Raw genomic sequence first — 17,131 nt, 5'->3', positions numbered from 1 at the left:
ATTGGAAGACATATTTTATTTTATTTATTTATTTATATATGCTTGTTATTTCTTTTATTTAGGCCTAATCGTTCCCAAGTGACTATTTTGCTATCCTTTTTTTTTTTTAAAAATATTTTTATAAATTTTGCATAGTAAATAATTACAGTACAGTAACAATCCGGGCACCAACATAGCACCCCAATCATACACAGCAGTGTATACAATACAGCATAACGTATGCCGAGAGACATACAGAACAGTACATTTTACATTAACAAAACAAAAACTTCCCTCTGACCATAACCCTCCAACCACCCCCAGGCACAAGCAGGATCACTTTCGAAATATGTGCAACCAATCCGCCCTCCACCAGCTCCTTGATGAGAACCGTTGCTTCAAGGCTCCACAGCTCCACTCAACCGATGGAGGGTACAACAATCATTTAAACAAAAACAAAAAAAATTTAGGTAAACGGAATAAATGAGGAAATTAGAGCCTCAAAAAAACTCTCACCGTCCTCTCATCCTGTACAATAATATCTCACCAGGATTCTCTGAAAAGCCAGAAATCTCCTACGAGGTACCCTCAGCCAGGCTGTCTAACGCCAAGTGGTTACTATGGTTGTTTACCTAAATCGTTAATGTAGTGTCAGACTCCATCCAGACGGACCAGATTCTGTCAAACTTGCCAGGACACCCTCTACTAGCATAAGTAGCTTTGTGCAATGGTAGGGATGCATTAACCAGTGCCTTCCAAGCCCTCAGATCAGGCGGTTCCGCTTTCCTCCAATGGAGGATAAGGAGCTTCCTGGCATAGAACAGCAGGTATGTGAGCCATGTGCGGGATGCCACCGAGGGAACAAGATCATCGATGAGGCCCAGTATACAGGTTTGGATATTCGCAGCAATGGGAGTTTGCAATAGCCCCGAGGCCACAACAATGACCCCCCTCCAATAGTTCTCAACTCTAGGGCAGGACCACAACACATGCACGATATCAGCCGGCTCCCAGGGGCATCTCCAGCATCTAGTAGCAAGTCTGGCCGGCGTGTAGTATACACGATGAACAATTTTATATTGGATCAACCTATCCCTTGCGGAGATTAAGGTGGTCATAGGTGTGCCCCATAGCTCCTCCAGATCCTCCAACTCTAGATCCAAACAGTCATGTATCCAAGCTCCTCTACATCTCTCCAGGGACCCCCCTCCCCTGTGTGAAAGCGATTTATAAATGGTAGATAATGGTTTAACCAGTCCTTCCACCGGAAGTAGGGACTCCATCCCAGAGACGGATAGAGACAGGCGGCCCCCAGGGAACTGAGAAGAGAAGGCGTGTCGCAACTGTAAATAACGGAAGAAATCACTGTTCGGCAATGAGTGCGCTATTTTAAGATCCTCAAAGGGACGCAGACCCCCGTCACTAACTATATCATTTAATGTGAGAAGCTTCCTTGAAGTCCAAGCCACCGGGTCTAAAATGGAAGCAAAGTGACTAAGTGATGGGTTTCTCCACAATGGGATATGTGGGGAGAAATTCGGGAGAGGTCCCAGTACTCTAACCTCAGCTATGTTCCAGGCCTTCATGACAGATCGCATAGATGATGTCTGACGGTAAGGGGAGTGACGGCCCCGGTACACCAAATGTCTCAGAGCTTCATAGGACCCCACCAAGGCAGCCTCCAAGGTGACCGCTGGGTCAGGGTCCCCCACCATGAGCCACCTGTGAGCAAACGTCAGCTGGCCCGCCAAAAAATACCAATAAAAGTTGGGAACCGCCAACCCCCCGTCTCCCCATGGCAGTTGTAGAACTGACAGTTTAATCCTACGCGTCTTACCATTCCAAAGAAACTCAGAGATCAGGGAGTCTATCGTTTTAAAGATCTTTTTTGGAATCCACACTGGGGAGTTGTGCAAGGTGTAAAGCAGTAACGGAAGGAGTTTCATATTTACTAGGCTGACTCTACCAATTAGGGACAGGGGGAGATTCCTCCATGCAGCAAGGGTAATGACTGGGCTAACATTAAGTGCTATGAAGTCTGAAACAGAATTAGAGATGGTGAGTCCCAGATATTTAAATGTGGTCATCTGCTGTGACTGAGCGTTGGGCAAAATCAAGGAGTGGTCAATAGGATCTAGGGGAGATACTGGGACTTGCTCCAGTTAACCGATAGCCCAGAACATGTGGCGAACCTCTGCAAGATTCTAAGGGACTCTGTCAGAGAAGGGCCCATATCTGCGAGGAACAAGATCATATCATCCGCATATAGGCCCCCCCCTCCTCAAGTCCACCAACACATAGGCCCCGTATCTCCTTGGACTGGCGAAAGGCACACGCCATCGGCTCTATCGCCAGGGCAAACAGTCCCGGAGACAGCGGGCACCCCTGCCGCGTGCCTCGGAAGATTGGAAAACTCGAGGAGAGAGCAGCCCCCATCTTAATGGCTGCCCTAGGTTGACTATACAAATTCCTGATCCATTTACAGAACACAGGGCCAAAGCCCATTTTAGTGAGGACAGCCTGCAAGTATGTCCAATCCACAGAGTCGAACGCTTTCTCAAGGTCAAGAGAAACAACCGCTCTGGAGCTGGGGTTATCGTGAATAATTTGTGTGTGGGTATATAGTCTTCTAAGGTTGATATCTGTAGATTTATGGGGTATAAAGCCCGTCTGATCCAAGGACACCACAGTGGTCATAACCTGAGACAGTCTCGTGGCAAGTATCTTCGTGAGGATCTTAAGATCCATATTAACAAGCGAAATGGGCCTATAGGAGGAGCATACCAATGGATCCTTGTTCGGTTTGGCTATTAAGACCACATGAGCATCATACATAGTGGGAGACAAAGAACCAGAGCTGAGGCAAGCCCCATATAAGTCCTGAAGCCTAGGGACCAGAGCCTCAGCATATTTTTTGTCCTGGGGACTTGTTATTTGGAAATGAAGCAATGGCTTTAAGAATCTCTTCCTCCGAGAATGCACCCTCCAAAAGCTCTCTAGCAGCGTGTGGGAGCCGTGGTATATCCACCGACTCCAATAGTTCGGCCAAAAGGTCAGCACCATAATCAGGAATGCGCTGGTAGAGAGCCTCATAGAAGACAACAAACTCCCGGAGGATCCGTTTTTAGGGAGCCATCTGATGCCCTAATACAGGGGGCAACAGTGCGAGACCTCTGCTCCGCCACCAGCATCGCCAAGAGTATCCCGTTTTTATCACCCTTCTCATATATCGCTTCAGACTGTTTGGTAACAATTGTGCGGGTCAGAGTTTCGTGATGCAGAAGCAATTCTCTCCGGACCCCAAGTAAGGCTTGAAGTGTATCCGGGGGTTTGGATCTCAGCGTGGACAGCCGCACATTTAACCTCCCATGCCTGAAGCTGGGATAAGTCAAATTGCTAGACCGTCCTAGCATGTTTAATTGCCGATTTATATTCCCCCCTAGTGGTAGCCTTGAAGGCGTCCCAGGTCACAGGTTCAGGGGCCGAATCATTATTAATAGGCCAGAAGGTAGAGAAGTGGGGTCGCAGCACCGTCTCAACTGTTTCATTAGAAAGCCAAGCCTGTGCCAAGCGCCACAAGTGCGCAGTCGGTCCTTTAGTCACAGATAGTCTAACAGAAAGCGGTAGATGGTCCGACGGACCCCCGGGTAAGTATGTGGATTCCAGCACCTGGCCTAGTAGCGTGTCGTTAGGAAAGGCCAAGTCTAGCCGGGAAGAGGAGCCGGAAACATGAGATAAATAAGAATACGATTTAGTGTTAGGGTGTTTCCAGTGCCAAATCTCAGTCAGACCCGCCACTTCCGCCCAATCCTTCAATCCAGTATGGACAGGTCTGTGGGGATTAGACGTGTCAAAGGAGTAGTCAAGTATATTGTTAAAATCCCCCGCCACCAATACCCGGGAAGGAGAATAGGGAGCCACGTTTTCTAAAATGGTATATAGAATCGTTCCCTGGAAAGGGGGGTATACACATTAATAAATGCTATCGTCTGCGATTGAAATTCTACCAGCACCGCCACGTATCTACCCTCTGGGTCAGTTATCACATGCTGAAATATACATGGGAAGTTCTTGTGAAATAAAATGGTAACACCTCTTGTATAAGAGGAATAAGTAGCGTGGAAGGCTCTCCCTATCCATCTCCTCTGTAGGGCCAGGTTTTATTGCCCAATAGGTGAGTTTCCGGCAGAAAGACGACCTGGGGATTATAGGAGCTCTTTTAAATTTGGAGTTCAAGCCTCGTACATTCCACGAGACAATCTGAATATCAGTTGCCATCAGGGTGCTTTAAGAGCAGAGGATCTGGAAAGCCCTAAGGAGCAGATTGATACATGTATATGTGCCAGGACCTGGGGAGGAAGAACGATCAGAGTATAACAAACAAAACCACACATCCCAAAAAACACCCTGCTATTCCACTGAACAACCATAACTAGTAGAGCAGCTTTATATCCCAAAACTTAGTAAGGTATTAAGAGTAAAACACAGTACTCAATTCAAGGGCAATGACTGAGACTCAGTCCGAACTAACTGTGACAATACATTACCCCATCTCTCCCACCGCTCCCTATAGGAGTATATGTACCCTCAGCACAATGTCTGGATAATTCTGGTGACCCCATAACTGTACAAGGTCAGTCCAATACCGCAGGTAGGCAGAAACATCCACAGCATAACAACGTAGCGGTCAGACCCGTAGCGTATTCCATACGACCTGATATTAATAGACGGAGTCCAGCCAGTCTGATGCAGTGGTCGGATCCCCAAATAATTTTGTAGAACCGGCAAACTGCACCTGCAGCTTACTAGGGTAAAGCATGCTGTATTTCAGGCCCCTGTCGCGAAGTCTCCGGCGAACATCCTGGAACGAGCGTCTCCTTTTCTGTAATTCCGGTGAAAAATCAGGAAAAAGCATTATTATGGCATTACGGTACAGCAACGCCGATTCCTTCCTCCTAGCAGTAATAAGGATCAGATCTCTATCCCTGAAGTTGAGGCGGACGAGAAACGGACGCGGAGGGGGGCCGGGGGACAGCGGGGACTCTGTGTGCCCGCTTCACAATATAGGCCATGGATACCGATCGGAGGTCCAGGAGCTCCTTAACTACCTCCCGGCCAGCCGTTGTGTATACACGGCTGGCCGGGAGCTTCTTGGATGTAACTGGGCGTGTATACACGTCCTGTTAGATCCGCCCACTCGTGCGCAGCGCGCACGAGCGGGAAAGACGAATAATTAAAAAACCGGCAGCGATGCCTGTTATCATACAAGTGATCCGCCAGCTATAGAGCCGGCGCATCGCTTGTATGTTGTCCCGATATGTGCGCTCCGCTGTCACGCTGATCCCGGGCTCCGCTGTGACCGGTGCAAGCCCGGGACCAGCATAGTGGCTCTCTGAGAGGGGATTAGAGGGAGGTCGGTTCACGATCTCCCTCCAGTCCCCTCTCCGCTGTCAGAATGCGAAAGTGGTGTATATTACAGCACTTCCGCATTCTCGTGTCACTCTCCAGCTTCAGATGCTGGAGAGAAGCTGCTTCATCAGCTTCTTGATCTCTGCTTCATCAGCATCTTCAGTGGGGTCCTAGGTGGCATTAGGGGTCTTGGAGACACCTGATGTCTCCATAAAGAGGACCTGTCACCTCTTTTGCTATCACATATAGGGGTTTCTTAGCCCCCTATGTGATAGCAATAAAGATAAGTGGAAAAAAAAATTGGAAAAAAAATGTAAGTTTTCCCCCCAAATTTTTTTAAGTTACACATAAAAAAGAATAAAAAAAAAGATTTTTTTAAAAAGTCCCCACCCCTACATACATGCATGTAAACATGCGTCAGGTGCGACACCTGCGAAAACGACGATTGCGCCCATTACGCCGCACATGTTACATATTGCCGCTAACGCCGCAGTGAGAGCAATAATTTTAGGGCCATCAATCACTGATAACACTAAGCTGATGAGCTGTAAAAGCTTTTAAAGCGTGGCCAATTTTGGGTATGCTATTTTTTTGCGATTTCGCGAGTGCGCGCAATTTTTAAGCTTGACATGTTTGGTGTCTATTTACCCGATGTGACCCTGTCTTTTATATTTTACCAAAAAAGTGGGTAATTTTAGTTGTTTTATAACATAATGTAAAAAAAAAAAAATTTCAGTAATGGACTGCTTGCCAATTGTCCATGCCCAGAACAAAAGAAGCAAAAAGACTAGAACCCCAGGACAAGAAAAACATGTTACCTAGCTTGCTGTAGTGAGACTCCTGGCTCCTGCCAATTACCCACACCCACAAGAAAAGAAGCAGACAAGACTAGAACAAGCAAGTTTCCCCAGAACAGGAAAACATGTCACAGTGGCAGACTCCAGGTTCCTCCTCAATGATTGAAGTGCACCACTGCCATAGCAGTGGCAGACAGAGTCCTGAACAGATGACCTCCAGTGGGGTGTCCAGCATTGTAATGCAACCAAAGCGCATAAAGCTCTTAGAGAATGAGCAGGAGAAAACAACCAACAGGTATCCTGGACTCATCCAATACTCCACAGTCTGGCATTTGTTATGACAACTATTTTGAAAACCAGAAGGCGGCTTTCCAAAACCAGGAGAAGATTCCTGAGTCACCAGGCCATGAACAACTAGGGTCATGGAGCTGGAAAAAAAGGTCAGCATAGGATCAGGGCTGACCCATTCCGGAACAACAGAATGGTGTGCAGCTGGGGTCAGGAGTAGAAAACAGACATGTGAGGCTTTAGCAAAGACAGCCACTAACAGCTTCATTAGTCTCAAGCAGGAACGTAGAGTAGTTATATATAGTGTATATACACGCACACTATGATAGAGCCGATGTCACCTATTAATGTGGGATGCAGGTAGGACTGCTACCCTGGGCACAGCAGAAGCAGGCACGGACTAAGAATGACACTACCTCATAGCTCCTGGAAACCACCTCTCATTCCTAGGCACTTCAGAAGCTGGTTGCACACATATCCACAAAGTAAAAAGACATCCTCCGCTCAAGAATGAGGGTTGTTTTCACATTCTGAAAAGCAACTGGGTTGAAGGCTTAAGAAGCTCGGAGGTCCAGGGTAACCTGAGCCTGGCTAGGAGGCTGAGGCCTGAGAGTAACAAATAACTCTTCCCAGCCACCAAGGGGGAACAAACCAAACCTAGCAAAGTCCTAGGTCACTTCTGCCATGTAAAAGAGCACTCCCACCCCCATAGTCTCACAATAAGACCAGGACAAGCTGGGAGAGAAGCTGTCCCTTGGACGGCACTTTGCAACTGGTTCCACAGCCGAACACTTTAACCCATGAGTGTTCCTCATGTCCATAGAAAAAAAGAGATGAATCTGGAGGCAATGCACAATCCAGTAGACTGTGCACACGGAAACATGTAGCAAGGAGGAGGTCCTAAAAGCACAGATACAGCAACAGGTTCCTCCGGAGACTCAAACGCAGCCAAATGAACCAGGAGAGGCTCGTATCACAACCAGGGCACATTGCACAACACCTGTCAAGGAGGTCTTTGTACTCTAAGGTGCTTAATCGCTGTTGGTGGAGGTCCCACAGACAGGTGAATCCTACAAACAGCCTAACACTTGTTAAGGCGGTACCATGCAGAACCACAGTGGGGGGCACACACAAGGCTCTCCTCAACTGGCAGAATGCTGATATTCTTATGGGAGGGTAGGGATAGGGTTCTAATAAGCTCCAGGACGACAGCGGACAAGCCATGGAAGTAGCAGAAGGTTCTGCGTGGATTCGAAACTCAAACGGGCTAAACTAGGAGACACTGGCAAAAACCGCTGGCAAAACTGCTAATTATAAGAATAGCAAACCATGCCTGGATATTTAGCAGGACTCTGCTACTCCGCAGTCGTAGCGTAATCATTCAGGACTGAAAATAAAACTCTGTGTGAGACAGGAGGTTAGCGGATGAAGGGTTAGAAACCGCAATGCTGCAGACAGTGCAGACAAGTACTCTATGAGAGAGGACACAGAGGCACACGCATGATCTTGGCTACTGTAACAGGTGCACTCGATCACTCACCTGTTCCTCGTTCCAGGACTCCTCCCCCACTCCCTAGTTAAGGCTGAACGTTACACTTGCCTGACGTTCGAGCAAGTGTGAAGACGCCAGGCAAGTTCCTGTATCCCAGCACCGAACCTCTTCCTCTTATTGGGCCGGACAGAGCCCCTCCAAAACCACCAGCACATCCTGCTTCGACTTCCCTCCAGCCCTGCAATTCGGTCTCCACTACCTCCTTCATCCCCAGCTTCAGCAAGGACTATTACAATCCGGACTGCATTTACTCTAAAGATCCACCGGAGGGCACCAACATTCTCCTTATCATTCCCATCAACTAAAATAGCAGTAAGCATACCACAGACTGATTTCCAAATGCTTGCATATTGATAGAACTGTGCATAGGGATAACTTGATTGCTCCCATTGATTGTTGTCATCCTTCACCCCACTAATCTAAAAGGACTACTCCCTACAATAAAACCTCATCTATTTTTCATGCTAAGTAATTGTTGCCTAACTCATTACCATAAGACTGTAAATTCACTGTGGTGTAGGATTGCACCCCCTCCTCATACTTCTGCAGCTGTGATCCTCCACCTAAAATAAGACCTGTGGGGTCTGGTTGTTACAGCTATCAGCAGTTGAGTTACTTGGCTTGTCCTGTATATCTCATCAGGTTTCCTGGAAATGGAAAGCCCCTGGGAACCAAAGAAGGGGAATTGCCTGAGGAAGGGTGGAAGTATTTTGACATCAGAGAAGACTAAAGAAAGAGATCAGTGGACACCACAATATTGCCTGTTCTGACCATGTTGAAAAAGCGGTCTTGTCTTCTGGTGAGTGCGGATCTTTATGTGATTTATACACAGTGGGAGTATTTTCACATTTTGGACACTTATGGATTTATTGGGTGTCATTCACCTCAAATATTTGCTGAAAATCATATATCACATAATCACATTTTTTCTTTTGCACTAAGCTGAACAGACACTTAGGTCAATTCAATTTTGTTCTATATATTTTACATTTGATGTGATGTGGTTTTAGATTAGCTATATTTCAGATTACTGATATCACGTTGTTTAAAGTCAGAGGTGATTTGCAGTGCAGTGCATGCAACTATACACATATTCTTAAGGAGAAACACATGTTTTCACATTATTGCAATTTTTCACTGTGAACAATATGGTTTTCACCTACCGTAACTAAATATTTATTTTCACCTATGGAATTTAGTTGTAACATTAATTCAGTTTAACCATTTAGTTTACCTAAACACCTATAGCGCTGTGTTAACACTTACATATCACCTAATGTATTATTGTCAACATATCTATTGGCCGCTCTAGCAGTCAGATGCCTTTAGCAAGACACACTAGGACGGACTATGAGTCACGAGGGCACCCAGGGGATGAATCATCGGGATCTCTTGTACCTCAGTCTAAATGTCATTCTGGGACCCTTAGTGATCGTTATCATTCTATTGGTTGTTATCACGGCATTTTACAAGTGGATGTTGCTGTTTGTGCATTCCGGGTGGTCTGTTGCTGAACCCCTAAGGCTTTATATCAAAAGAGATTTATTAAGATTCTGTTAAGGAATAGCACTGTAAACCATCTCCTACAGTGGCATCACAGAAAGGCAATGGTCAGGCCAAACGCATGTCCATTGAATGTTTCCCGCCGACCCGCCGCCATGAAAAAATTAAAAAACCCCGCCGCACAACACCCGCCCGAGCGCGACGACAATCCATCGCAGAATGTCATTGCTGATTGTTATGTCTCCAGATGGGCGAATCTGCTTAATATGATGTACCTTATTGAGATGGTCAATAAACTGGGACTGTCCGTGCTGAAAAAACTGCTTTTTGCATTGAAAGATGCAAACCCTATTGTCAAAGAGAAAGTGTTTGGGTGTACCTTCGGGTGCTTAAAATGAGCAACTCAGTCCCACCTTATTTTTTACATTTTTCGTTTTTCTAAAATTGATCGAAGGTTTGGGAGGTAAACTAGGGCTAAGTCTGGGATCTTTCTGTAGAATGTGCCAATGGTTGTTAACCACCTTTTGAATCGCTTTCAAAACTGTTGCTAAAAGTGGTAATCTGATGTCATTCATATTTCGGTTATCATTGCTATTGCCATCCCTGCTCTCTACATCTGGTTTGGGATCAGAGTATTTGGAATATGCCTCAGTAATGAGTTCCTCCGGGAACTCTTTGTCCCTAAATTTATCAAGGAGAAGTTGACTTGATGTAACATAGTCGATATCCTGTGTACAATTCCTTTTTAGCCTACAGAGATGGCTCTTTGGTATATTCTTTTTCCACCGGGGGTGATGGCAACTATTCTAATGTAAATATGAATTCCCCCCGTAGGTTTAACATGGTTGCTGGTGACTATTTTTTTGGCTGTGAAATATAGCTCAAGATCCAAAAAAAATAATCTAGTACTATTGACCGTGTGTAAAGGACAGACCAAAGTTGTTATCATTACAATGTGTTAGAAAATCAGAGACGCTTTCAGGAGGGCCATCCCAGATGATTAAGATGTCGTCAATGTATCTACCGTAATATATGAGCCTCCTGGCAAAGGGATTATGTTCCCAGATGTGCAGATTCGGGTCCCATGTGTACGTGTATAAAATGTTGATCAGATGTCCCGAGTCTTTGATATATGATGGGAGTAAAGACACTATTGGTTGTAAAAAGTGGTCTATGTATTTTGAGAGACCGCTTGTCAGACTATTAGTACTTGCAATGATTGGTCGTCCGGGGGGCTTTTGGCTGTCCTTATGAATCTTGGGAAGATGATAAAAATATGGCGCATTTGGGTATTTGGCCGTACACGGCACAGCAACACACGGCTCAGTGTGTTATTCAGCCGACGGGCATTCATCCCTCTCCTGCTCCAGCTGCTGCGGCTCGGCCTGGCCAGCCAAGTACGCGTTCCGGGGACAGATTTGACTTCTCAGTTTGGCAATCAACAGACAATTACCGCTGATCTGACGAGACCGCAGAGACCTCGGATGCCATTTCAGGGGGGACATTTCAACTGTAAGTTATACACCTACCACTGTAATTTAATCCATTCAGCCAGTCACATCAGGCTGTTCAGTACTGATTCAGGTAGTTGCGCTCTTCAGCTTATTGTATTTGTTAATTGTGTTTCACAGGGCTCCTCTTCCTGTTTTTGAAGAGCTTATGCACACCATTTCCTAAAACTTAGAAATTGAGAGACTTGTCCACATTACAGGAATGCGCTTCCATATGTATTTATTTTATATTTACTATTTGCTTAGAGGTTTTCGTGTAAGCAGCACACTGTTTTTTTGGATACACCATGTCTTTCATTCACAAAGAAAGCATACTAAGACTTATTTTTCCAAATGACAAACTGTACCCTAATATTTTAAAACTCCCCAGGCCCCCCAAACATTTGCTTGTGACCAAATACACCCATGGTCACCAGCCCCACCACACTCCCCCTCTTTTGAGCAAAATATGCGCATACTATTTTTAAAACTACAGACTCAGATCAATTTAGTAAGCCAACACTGGTGGGATATATCCTTCCTAGAAAAATACATAAAATTAGGCATCACTCCGAGAGGACTCCGCATTCACAAAACTTGTGACTTTTTGGAGCAGGACTTCGCTTCAAATTGGGAGCTCCTGGCGGAGTTCTGCACCAAAAAGTGGATCGAGCTCATCATTATTCAGAGAAAACGCAAATTACAACACACCACTAGGATAGTACAGGATTTACGAACCACCATTAAAAGATTCCTTTGGCACCTCATGCTTGTTCAGCCCCTGGTTAGCCAATTTAGAACACAAAACCAGTGTGCATGAACACAATATCATTAGGTCCAAATTTAAGAAGGTACTTAGAGACATTGCAGATTACAATCTGAATAGAGTTTTTAGTTGGAAACATGCATCCTGACATCATTCCATGTACAAACCCAATCCAGTTTCCCTTCTAGCCATACATCCGGTACCATCTGCCAGAGTGGCAGACCTTATATGGGACGATGATTCCCTTCATTACATTCCCGGACCAGCTCAGGCTTCCGTGGACAAAACAACAATAAAGCAATAACCACTACACCAATCCACATACAACCCTCTGACAATCAAAGAGAAGCCCTAGATGTATCTACAATAACGCACATCCAACTTTATGAGTCTCTAAATACCTCCACCAACGGCTTTGTAGAGCAGGGACCTCCAATGCCTCTGAACACAGCAACGCAAATCCAACAGCACGAGCCTCTAAATATCTCTACTAATTATTTTTTAGAGCAGGGACCTCTAATGTCTCTAAACATCAAATGAAAAGAACGAGAAGAGGAATTAGAGGAGGAAAAAGTAGCAAAAATGCCACAAAAAAAAGGAATCACCAAAAACTCCACAATAAAAATTTTCAATTTCAATTCAAACATAGCCTCACTCCAAGCAAAATGTAATTACTGAATAAAGGTCTCAACTTTGCCCCAGATGCAAAACCAGACACGTTCACTCTTTTTAAGGACCTCAATAGATTCATCAGGAATTTGACTCTTCGAAGACACTATTCCAATACCACCACTATGATTCCTTCCACGGTGGCCCTCCCCAACATTCCCCTTGAACTAGAGGTTGCACTAGACACTCTTGAGAAACAAGATGGAGATGTTTTGCAAACACTCTATGAATTAGTCGGTCAGAATTCCACCTTTGAATTGGATTTTAAATCCTTCTAAAATCCCGAAATAATACAAACCACCCTTAGACCAAAATCCACGTTTTTCCCGACACACTCTAAGGGTCCTTTCATAGACACATTTTATCATGTGGTCTATGCAGATTTGCTGGAAGTGTGTGAAAAAGCGAAACATCATCACAACCTCACCCCCCTTGAAAACAGGGTGCTTAAAGATCTAGAATCCAATCATAGTATTCTGATTAAGCAAGCCGATAAAGGAGGAGGAATAGTCATTCAAGATCGCCCCACATACATTCAAGAGGCCTTGAGATTGCTTTCGGACTCAAGTACCTACAAACTCTTCCCAGCAGATCCCCTACCAAGTTTTTCAAAAGAACTTGAAGGTTTAATTAGTCCCGCATATGATAAGGGAATCATCAATGAAAAAGAGAAGTCCTTTTTACAAGCCAAATACCCAAATACGCCATATTTTTATCATCTTCCCAAGATTCATAAGCCAAAATCCCCCCGGACGACCAATCATTGCAAGTACTAATAGTCTGAGAAGCGGTCTCTCAAAATACATAGATCACTTTTTACAACCAATAGTGTCTTTACTCCCATCATATATCAAAGACTCGGGACATCTGATCAACATTTTATACACGTACACATGGGACCCGAATTACAGCTGGGTCTCCCTGGATGTGAGCTCCCTATATACATCCATCCCCCATCCAGTGGGCCTCAATGCCTTACAATTCTTTTTGTGACAATCGTCGATTAACCACAATCAGGTCCAGTTCCTTGTAAATTGCACTGAATTTACATTAACACACAATTATTTTTCCTTCCTGGGAAAATTCTACCTTCAGACCCAAGGGACTGCAATGGGGGCCAATTATGCCCCCAGTTATGCTAACCTGACCATGGGCCATTGGGAAGCTCTGCACATCTGGGAACACATACCCTTTGCCAGGAGGCTCATATATTACGTTAGAAACATCGACGACATCTTAATCATCTGGGATGGCCCTCCTGAAAACGCGTCTCCGATTTTCGAACACATTGTAATGATAACAACTTTGGTCTGTCCTTTACGCACGAGGTCAATAGCACTAGATTAGTGTTTCTGGATCTTGAGCTATATTTCACAGACCAGAAAATAGTCACCAGCAACCATGTTAAACCTACGGGGGGAATTCATATTTACATTACAATAGTTGCCATCACCCCCGGCGGAAAAAGAATATACCATATAGAGTCAATTCTGTAGGCTAAAAAGGAATTGTACACAGGATATCGACTATGTTACATCAAGTCAACTTCTCCTTGATAAATTTAGGGACAAAGAGTTCCCGGAGGAACTCATTACTGAGGCATATTCCAAATACTCTGATCCCAAACCAGATGTAGAGAGCAGGGATGGCAATAGCAATGATAACCGAAATATGAATGACATCAGATTACCACTTTTAGCAACAGTTTTAAAGCGAATCAAAAGGTGGTTAACAACCATTGGCACATTCTACAGAAAGATCCCAGACTGGGCCCTAGTTTACCTCCCAAACCCTCGATCAATTTTAGAAAAACGAAAAATGTAAAAAATAGGGTGGGACTGAGTTGCTCATTTTAAGCACCCGAAGGTGCACCCAAACACTTTCTCTTTGACAATAGGGTTGGCATCTTTCAATGCAAAAAGCCCAGATGCCTCACCTGTCAGTTTATTCAGCACGGACAGTCCCAGTTTATTGACCATCTCAATAAGGTACATCATATTAAGCAGTTTATCACATGCTCCCATGATCATGTGATATATGGGCTCACTTGTCCCTGTGATGTTGATGTACATTGGTCACACCATACGCCCATTGCGGGCCAGGATTGGGGACCACAGGCGTTTTATTGCTGAGGGCAACCTGGAACACAGCGTCCCAAGACACTTTACCATTAAACATCATAAAAGGATCCAGGACCTTAGGGTGTTTGCAATCGAACACATCCCCACACATTTATCTCCATCAGAATGTTTTCATCCACTGTGTAGAAGAGAAACGTTGTGGATCTACAAACTTAATACTTTAACACCTGATGGGTTGAATGAAGAAATAGAAATTCATACTATTCTTTAGTGTGTCTCCATTCACTATATCACCACTAGCAAGAACAAAACGTTGGTTTTCCCTGCCTTGGGATGTAGGTTATGGAGGATCATAAACAATAAGAGTGTTGTGGTAGCACCCCGACATGCAGATGATTGTGCGCACACACACACAGAGGAGATCCTGATAAAGTGGGCATACTGCCATGCCTTGGCGCAAAATTAATCAGGCGTCCATAGGCTCCCTAATCTTGTTCCATAGGGGAACCATGTGGATGCATATGAAAAATGGTGCTACCCCCAATATCTAGATTGGGAGGAGGTAGTCACCTCATAACAGTTTTAGAGCTATAGTTTTCTCTTTTTATAATGGTGAAAGATCACCATTTTTTAAAATATATTTTAAAATAAATTTGATAGTTTCATTTTAATTTTCATTTATTTATTTCATTTTACATTTGCATCATGATGCAGGACCTTCACATGTTACTTTTATTTTTAATATAATACAGAATCTTAATAAATCTCTTTTGATATAAGATCTATCCCTTAGGGGTTCAGCAACAGACCACCCGGAATGCACAAACAGCAACATCCACTTATAAAATGCCGTGATAACAACCAATAGAATGATAACGATCACTAAGGATCCCAGAATGACATTTAGACCGAGGTACGAGAGATCCCGATGATTAATTCCCTGGGTGCCCTCGTGACTCATAGTCCATCCTCTGGCGTTTCAGCCTATCACAGCACCAATCCGGATTTGACTCCTCCTCCCTGTCAATTTTAAAAGACATCCAGTTTCCCGCAGCAGACACCGCTCTAAGGCTTGACAAAGAGGGTTACCCTCGAAACACGTAGCCTATCACCAATCCAGCCTGCATGTGGGTTCCATATCAGAGCACATCTCCCTCTGACAAACGAGCACTGACTCACAACACTCACTGGACCTCCCATTGGTTTTTCCGTACACGGCGCAGCAACACACGGCTCAGTGTGTTATTCAGCCGACGGGCATTCATCCCTCTCCTGCTCCAGCTGCTGCGGCTCGGCCTGGCCAGCCAAGTACGCGTTCCGGGGACAGATTTGACTTCTCAGTTTGGCAATCAACAGACAATTACCGCTGATCTGACGAGACCCCAGAGAATTTAATTTAATCCATTCAGCCAGTCACATCAGGCTGTCCAGTACTTATTCATGTAGTTGTGCTCTTCAGCTTATTGTATTTGTTGATTGTGTTTCAAAGTTTTCCTCTCCCTGTTTTTGAAGAGCTTATGCACACCATTTCCTAAAACTTAGAAATTGAGAGACTTGTCCACATTACAGGAGTGCGCTTCCATATGTATTTATTTTATGTTCTTAGGAAGGTTACCTTCCATTACAACAGTTTTCTCACTGCTTGCTACACCTGAGCTTGTGCCGTACCCTGCATGGGGTGTAGCCACTAGATGGGGCTGTGCACTCTGCTTTGCCTAGTGTACAACCAGGTGGCAGCAATACCAATCAGTAATTTTACATAGCATGAGTAAGTAAAAGAGAGCATTCCAGAAATGTATGATCGTTAGTTAGACTGACTACTTACAACATCGGGCAAGCCAGCTCAGGTACACATAATCATTTTTTATCTTCTCACTCTGAATTAATAGAAACACCTAAAACAGAGTTGGGAAAAGATAAAAATATATTAGTATTGTATTAGTCATTTAGAAGTATGTACCCCCAGAAAACAAGGATGTCAGATGACCCAAAAAAACAAACTAAATATGTAACCACCAAATAAAATATGTATTTTAATTAACATTTTGACTGATAAACATCTTTTTAATATATTCACATGGAAGGCCGACATCAGGGTACAAATGTGAGGGGCCCAGGCGGCTGGGGGGGCCCGGGCTCCGACCGAGCAATTTTTACTATAAATTAATATGTACAGGCAAGTTGGTACGGTAGCCTCCCCCCCCCGTACAGTTGGTACGTTCCTGTACGTGCAGGAAGGGTTTTTAAAACTTTTTTTACAAAGTGTGGAGGAAGGCAGGAGAGGAGCACAACTGCTGTACTGTAAAGGTAAGTTTTTTTAAAGCAGCTGCGGGGGTGTGTGTGTGTGTTTGGGCCCTTTGCAGACACACTGTGTGGATCTTTAGTTTTTAAATGTGCCCAAGTCGCATGTTAGCCATCAGATTCATTTTTAGTTTTAGTTTTTTAGTTGACTAAAATAGGATTATTTTTAGTGTAATGCATTTCTCAATTCTCTAGCATTTCCAAACTCTTATTATATACAGTATCCCTGGAATAATTGTTAATGTTATTATTTTTTTATTTTTTTTTAACTTCATTGCTATCACAAGGGGGGGGGG

At 44.4% G+C, this 17,131-nt stretch overlaps 1 protein-coding gene across 1 annotated transcript in view; it reads right to left on the bottom strand.

Annotated features, from left to right (window-relative positions):
* Positions 1 to 17,131, bottom strand: part of TTC26 (tetratricopeptide repeat domain 26) — a 336,565-nt gene that overhangs the window by 59,753 nt on the left and 259,681 nt on the right. Inside the window, exon 15 of the mRNA XM_018567770.1 lies at positions 16,360 to 16,429. Within this exon, the coding sequence (XP_018423272.1) occupies positions 16,360 to 16,429 (70 nt within the window). The remainder of the gene's footprint in view (positions 1 to 16,359; positions 16,430 to 17,131) is intronic.

Source organism: Nanorana parkeri, unplaced genomic scaffold (assembly GCF_000935625.1).
Source record: "Nanorana parkeri isolate BGI_ZX_2015 unplaced genomic scaffold, ASM93562v1 scaffold1090, whole genome shotgun sequence".
NCBI classification, from domain to species: Eukaryota; Metazoa; Chordata; class Amphibia; order Anura; family Dicroglossidae; genus Nanorana; species Nanorana parkeri.
The sequence above is the reverse complement of the archived record's forward strand: the minus strand, read 5'-3'. Positions and strand labels throughout refer to the sequence as shown.